Source organism: Mus caroli, chromosome 13 (genome assembly GCF_900094665.2).
Source record: "Mus caroli chromosome 13, CAROLI_EIJ_v1.1, whole genome shotgun sequence".
NCBI classification, from domain to species: Eukaryota; Metazoa; Chordata; class Mammalia; order Rodentia; family Muridae; genus Mus; species Mus caroli.
Window position 1 is genome coordinate 36,463,495 of NC_034582.1, and position 6,810 is coordinate 36,470,304.

At 44.4% G+C, this 6,810-nt stretch overlaps 1 protein-coding gene across 1 annotated transcript in view; it reads left to right on the plus strand.

Annotated features, from left to right (window-relative positions):
* Window positions 1-4,105, plus strand: part of Sycp2l (synaptonemal complex protein 2 like) — a 60,735-nt gene extending 56,630 nt beyond the window's left edge. The window contains 4 exon segments of the mRNA XM_021181021.1: window positions 1,265-1,339; window positions 2,406-2,509; window positions 3,578-3,675; window positions 3,952-4,105. Of these exon segments, the coding sequence (XP_021036680.1) occupies window positions 1,265-1,339; window positions 2,406-2,509; window positions 3,578-3,675; window positions 3,952-4,105 (431 nt within the window).
* Window positions 4,106-6,810: the final 2,705 nt, after the last annotated feature.

Consider the following 6,810-nt stretch of genomic DNA (forward strand, 5'->3'; position numbering starts at 1 on the left):
ACAAACAAACAAAAACCAAAAACCAAAAGCCAAAACATAGAGGCCAAAGGAATAGAGGAATCCCAAACAAACCCATGGCTACAGCCATTTGGGGATATCTTTGTTGTCCAGTGCTCTGGCTTTATTTAGAATACTGTGTCTAGTGAGTCTGTCTATACCTTGTGAAGCAGAGAATTCCTAAATGTGTCTGAGCACATCAACGGGATGCCTGTGGCCATGGCTTCCTTCAGGCATCAGCAGACAGCATTGCTTTGAGTCTCAGGCAGTGCTCCATCCACCTGCCAACAGTACTTAGTAATGAGAAGGAGATGAGGTTCACTTGTGTTGTATCAAGGTTGGTTATTAACTGGCAAAAAAGAGGCCCATGGCCAGTGAAGTGCCATAAAACAAATGGCTGAAGGAGTGCCTGTCCCCAAATGTGACAGCTACAACACAATCCCTATATCTGAGACCAAAGCAACATCACAGAAGTGGAGAAGGAAATGTCTTTTAGGGGCCGAGGTCTGGGACTACCATCGCATAACAGTTTCTTCAAGATAGGACAGAGATGCTGTTCCCATGAACTCTCACAACATGGCTGTCTGCACCAAACCTGCATAGAGCACACTGACACCCAAGCATAGGTGCAGGAAAACCTTACAAGGTCCACCCCACGTGAAGAACTGCTGGCAATCAAAGGCTGCGGAGCAAGGGAGAAATGCTTTGTTTTTTCCTTCAGGAATGAGACTCCAAACCTAAGGAGTCAGCCCCAAAGGCATGAAAGTAGATGTAATACTAAATGGCCTCAGTAGGATGTGAATGTGTGTGTCTGTGTCTGTCTGTCTATGTGTCTGTGTGTCTATATGTGTGTGTGTCTGTGTTTGTGTCTGTATGTCTGCATATGTGTATGTAGGTGCATGTGTGCGTGTGTGTGTGTGTGTCTGTGTATGTATGTGTATGCATGTGTATGTGTGTGCATGTGCATGTATGTGTGTGTGTTTCTCTGTGTGCAAGTGTCTCTGTATATGTGTGTTTATGTGTATGTGTCTGTCCCTTTGTATGTGTGTATGTCTATCTGTAGATGTTTTGAGTGCAAGAGGGGATGGGTTGGGGAATGCAAGAAGAGCTGGTTGGGGAGAGGGATGTAGAAAGACCTATATCAATATAGGGTGATACAGATACGGTGGACATATATGTGAAGTCCACAGACCAAAGAGGACAAGATTCATTGGACACGAAAGAAGTACACATGCAAACGGTTCATGACAGTGCTGTTTATGTTTAGAGATGCCCGATGGGAGCGTTGCTGCCCTAAAGCAATCAAGATTAGAAGATGCTCCGGGATCCCCCGTCATGACAGGTAACTCCATGCATTCACCTAGCAGCTGAGGAGGGAGGGGTGTGATGATGGATGTGTCTGTTCTTAGTGTACTCATGTGAATTACAAGAGCTACGGTCTAAGATCACCGGGACGGCAGTCAGCCTACGTACTAAGCATTTTGTTCTTTCTGAGATGAACAAATTGTTGCACACATTGTGGATAAAAGCAAGCACTGTCTTCTTCTAGCACTTTGATTTCTGCTCTGTAGCTCTTCTTTAAGACCAGCAGGTTCTAAAATAGGAGGCTTCCGCTTAGCTGACAGTTATTATGTTTGTGTGCACACATAATTTATAATCGAAGCAAGTGATAGATCCTGTCTATGTGAGCTTGGCTAGATTTCTGATTGAATAGTACCATAGATCTTTAAACGAAGGGCTCCAAAAGAGACAGATTGGGATGCCTAGAGGCACAAGATTGTCATGATTTGAGAGAACCTGGGTTCTATTCCTGGAGCTGCTGGTGTGAAGCTTGCAGAAGTCAGATGGTATTAGTGTTTTGTGTGAATCCTAGAAGCACCTACGATGGTTTTTGTAAGGAATGAACAAGTTGGTGAAGGCAAATCCTTTAGAACACAGACCTTATATGCCTAGCTAGGTAAGTCTGAGATTCTGTGTCAGGCTATCCTCACTGACATACCCTGTTATATCCTTAGTATGTACACACATGTGCATGTCATGCATGTATGAAGGGTGGTTTTCTGGTGTCAGTTCTCTCCTTATATAAGACCCACAGATTGAACTCAGGTCATCATTAGTCATGGTAACAAGCACCCTTGCCCACTGAGCTTCCATGGCGTGTGTTCCTTACACCTTCCTGTAATGCCCAATCCTTCCTAGACACATTATCAATTGATGTGATTTAAGGTGGTCAGGGTCAGCCATTTTGCAGAATCAGATGCAGATAGACAGTTGGGGGAGTCTGTGGTTTACATTTATGCTTCTCACAAATTGTTGCATCCTCTGGTAAGCAGAGACCAAATGTGTCCACTTGAGTATTTATTTATTTATTTTTTAGTTATCGTTAATATTTCATTTTTGTTTATCAGACATTTCTACTCCATCTCAAGAAGACGTGCCAGAAGGTGTAAATGGTTCTGCTTTTAAAACGGCCTTTGAAAACTTCACTAGAGACCTGAAAAGAAAATTTGAGGTACCGGTCCACTAAAGCGGGAAATGTGGACCGGGCCAGACAGACACTGCATGACATTACCCATATACGTGAGATCTATGAGAGCTGAAGTAGAAGGCAGAGCATGGCGGTGGTTACTTGCGGCCAGGGAGAGGCGGGGAATGGACAAGTACTGGTCAGAGGGCACAAATGGACTGAGCAATCTCTCTAGTTCCCACATTTCTAACTTGTCAACTGTATCTCTCAACAGAGTTGGGTAGAAAGTACCAGAAAGAGAACTCAGCCCATTCTGACTTTGCTATACTCCTTTCATTCTCTAATGGTATAATATCCTACATGTATGAAGGTCTCCTGAGCACAAGGCAGGCACATTCCTCTTGACTCTGGACACTGACTTTATTGCCATTCTGATGGCAACTTTGAATGGATAAGACTGCTCCCTGTCCATTCTCTCCAGTGGGACCTAATGTTCTTGGCAGACCCACTGGTGACATTCTCAGAAGGCCATGGTTTGAGCACAGTGACAGGCAAATAGATGAGGAAGGAGGGAACCTTGTAAAGAAGATCAGAGTCTAAGATACAGCAGGAGGGGATGTGGAGGGCATCTGTTTAATAACAGCAGATCTTTGAGACATTGGGTGTGCAAGTCATCTTGGTCTTATCTCTGGGCTGCATAACATGGCAATTTCAGTCTTTTTTTTTTTTTCTGACTTTGCTTTATTATTGGAAAGTCCCTAATTCTGTTCAGTATCGGTACATTCAAGACAACTATCACACCCAGCCTACATCTATCTCCGGAGACATCCAGAGTATCGCTTTCAGCAATAAGCCAAAATATAATGGACGTGTGTCCCTACTACCTGATACATTATATCGATAGCATGAGTATAGGCTTTCCCGGTTTCTCTTGTTCTCTACAGCTCTTACCCAGAGATAATGCCTGAAGTGTACACAGGATGATGCTTTACTGGCCCCTCAAGAGTGCTTCCTGTGGGCCTCACTGTGTGTGGGGGTGGTGACTTTTGAAGACGGTAAACACTCAGTATCATGTTTGCCCCAAATGCCCTCACTTTGTTTCCGTGTCAATAGCTTGAGCTCAAGCAGAAAGAGATTTCATTCTCTTTAGAAAAGGCAGAGGAAGCGCCAGCTTGCCTAATAAGACTTTGGAATCAGACCCACATGTGCAGGTAACTACCTGAAAAGCCAAACTGTGGGGGGGAAGCAGCATCTGTGAGATCCAGGAGATAAGTGGGTGGAGACGTGAAACTTCCTGTATCTCTGAAACTTTATGGAGTCTGGTTCTCCATCTCCAAGATGAGCTCTGGAACTCAGTTCTCCCCTCCAGCCTCTTCATGAGCTACCAGTGCACGAGGCTAAAGGATGCCCATTGAAAATGAGAACCCATTTGCCAAGATGGGGCAAGCTTGTGGAGCTGTGAAAACAGACATTTTCTTGTTTGGCAGACTAGACACGCTCGAGAGGTTTCACAGCTCTGTCCTTCGGGAGCTGAGCGGCTTGGAGAAGGATCTTCAGACACTGAAATACCTCGAGAAGGATGCTCTGGCGAGTTTGCTGTTTGTGCTGTCTCTGGGACGAGAGAGGACTTTTTCTAGGTAAAAGAAGAAGTGTGGAGTGTTTAGTCAAAATCTCTGTTTCATTTCAGGAGTTTTGGGAGAGACAGCTGACTTGCAATCGTTCTGCAATCAGCAAGTGTGAAGGTACTATGCGACTATTCTTTCAAGAAATGTCTTTTGTTGTTGTTTTGCTGTCTCTCTGTTTGAGACAGGGTTTCTATGTGGAGTCCTAGCTGTCCTGGAACTTACTACATTTTCCAAGCTGGCCTCAAAGTCACAGAGACCTGCCAGCCCTGCGTCCTATGTGCTGGAGGGTTCAAAGTGTGTTGCCACCATATCTGGCTCATTGTGACATTTTGAAAATGTAAAATTTTTATTATGTGTGTATGTATGATAAGGGGGTGTGTTTGTGTGCTACCACACAGTGAGGGTTAATTTTGTGAGGACAGTTCTCCGACTTTGAAATGGGCTCCAGGGATCAAACTCAGGTTGTCAGGGTTACATAGCAAGCATCCTTATCCGCTGGACCATCCTACACCCCCGTGATGACATTTTCATGGAAGTCACCTTCTCTTGTCTGCCTCTTATTCCTATTGATCCTTCCCTCTCAAGAACTAGTCTCCCTTCTGCTTTCATGTCTTCTGACAGGAACGAGGGTGAGGTTGAGGGTGAGGAGGTTGTTCATGGAAGCACAGACACCTGCTCGGTGGCTCCCTGCTGTGTCTCGCCATCTTGTACCTGCCTTTGTGTAGCTGCTAGGAAACACCACTTTGTGGTGGTGACGTTACAATAATGAAAAAGGCAAATAATGTGTTAGTGTTATTCCCACGTTACCAAAGTTTTGGCCTCACAGGACCTCGGACTCCTTAAGGCACACCCCAGCCCACACTCTGAGAGCAACCAATTGAAAACAACTCTGCTTTGGGCTTCAGAGACGTCTTCTAAAACACAAAAGGTTCATTGATTTCAACTGCCCCCATTCCCAGGCCAGGTGACCATCTCTTCAGTTAACACTGCTAGACAGTAATGACGGTAGCAACGATTTTGAAGTTTGGCTTTCTTTTTAAAAGAAAGCCACAAATATTATGGGAATATGTTTTCATTTGGATCCCAGCTGTCAGCCACGGGGCTGCTTCAGACTGTTCACAGCAGCTGACCGTGATTTGCAGTGTGCTTTGGTGGGGTAGTGATTTTTGCCAGCTTCGGATAGCTTCCGTAATTGTTCGATGATTTGGAATTCTGGGGACTTTTCAGAGGGTGTATAAATTCTAAGACCCCAAGAGGTGGTTATTGGTTGTGGTTGGTCACAGTATGTCAAGTAGTTAAGAAATAGCAACAAGCAGAAATTAAATATCCTGATGGCAAACACCAACCTTGCCCCAAGGAACTCACCCCTAATCAGAGGAAGTAGGCTAATGATGTCGCCCCCTTCCAACCCCCTGACTTTATTCAGGGATCTCTTTCCTTCCCCTCCATTCTTTTTTCTCTAGTGTTAGGGGTTTGAAAGGGTGGAAGAGAAAAGAAACCCACAAAATAGCCAAAGATGGCTACAAAACACTCTACAGTTATCTCCCTTTGATTCAGCTCCTTGGTGAATTTAGGTCTCTTCCAAGTGTGCTTTCTTAAGCTGTAAAAATATAAATCCATTTCTCCTCTAGGTCAGTTAGTTCTCAACAGCAACAACTCTGAGACTAATTACTTATTATGAAATGCCTAAGCCATAAGCTTTGGCTCACTCCCTGACTAGCTCGTAACTTATTTAACCCATTCAAATCATTCTATGTCTTCCAGTTGGTTTGTTACCTCTTCTTCAGTTTCATGCTTCCAAGTCTCCTCTTCCTTCTATCCTGAGTTCAGCCACCTGCTGGTTTGCATCCCTCTCTCTTGAGTTCCTGGGCATTTCTTCCTTTTATTCTCTATTGCCCAGAATCCTCTCTCTTCCTGCTCATGTCCCACCTCCTATTTCCTGCCTCAGCTCATTGGCCATCGGCTTTTTTTACTGACAGGTGGTGCTGATAAGCGATTTGTTTTTCCACACTAAGCTTTTGCTTTTATTCTCTTTTCTTTCTGAGGTGTAAGAAAACCGCCCCCCCCCTCCACTTGCAAATGACAGAGAAGGACACTGCTTTTAGCTCACACTGAGTGATGACTGGGCTTCCTGTTCTAGACTGACTGTTCAGTGTTTAGTATCCATGTTAGAGGTTAGTTAGCTCAATCAAGATCACACAGGTAGCAGTGGCTGCCCCTCTGCCAGGTATTCATCTCGATAATAGCATTATCTCTCTTCCTAGGTCACCCTTAAACATGATTATTTCCACCTCTAGCCTACAGCTTCGAAGAGTTAGGGATTCCAGGCTTTGAGTGGTGCTTGTGAAATCCCCATGCATGCGGACTTGTAGTAGTTTTATAGATACAATTCCTAGAACAGACTTGAGTGGAAATATATGTAAAGCTTTTACGTTGATAACTTAGGTTGACAAACCCTCCTTGGGCATTGTCAGGGAGCAATCTACAGAATAACATAAACGTACATTCTTGTTTTTTAACATGCCTAATATGAACTTAATAAGTGATGGACCAATTGCTTCCAGGTTTGACTCAACTCATCCTTAATAAGGAGAGCCAAAGCTTGGCTTTGTGACCGCACCCTCAGGTAGGTACAGAAGTTGACATCATTCAGTCCTTGAGACCTGAGGTGGGAGGACGTAAGCACTGAAAAAAGCACTGATGCTTTATGTCGCCTTTCTG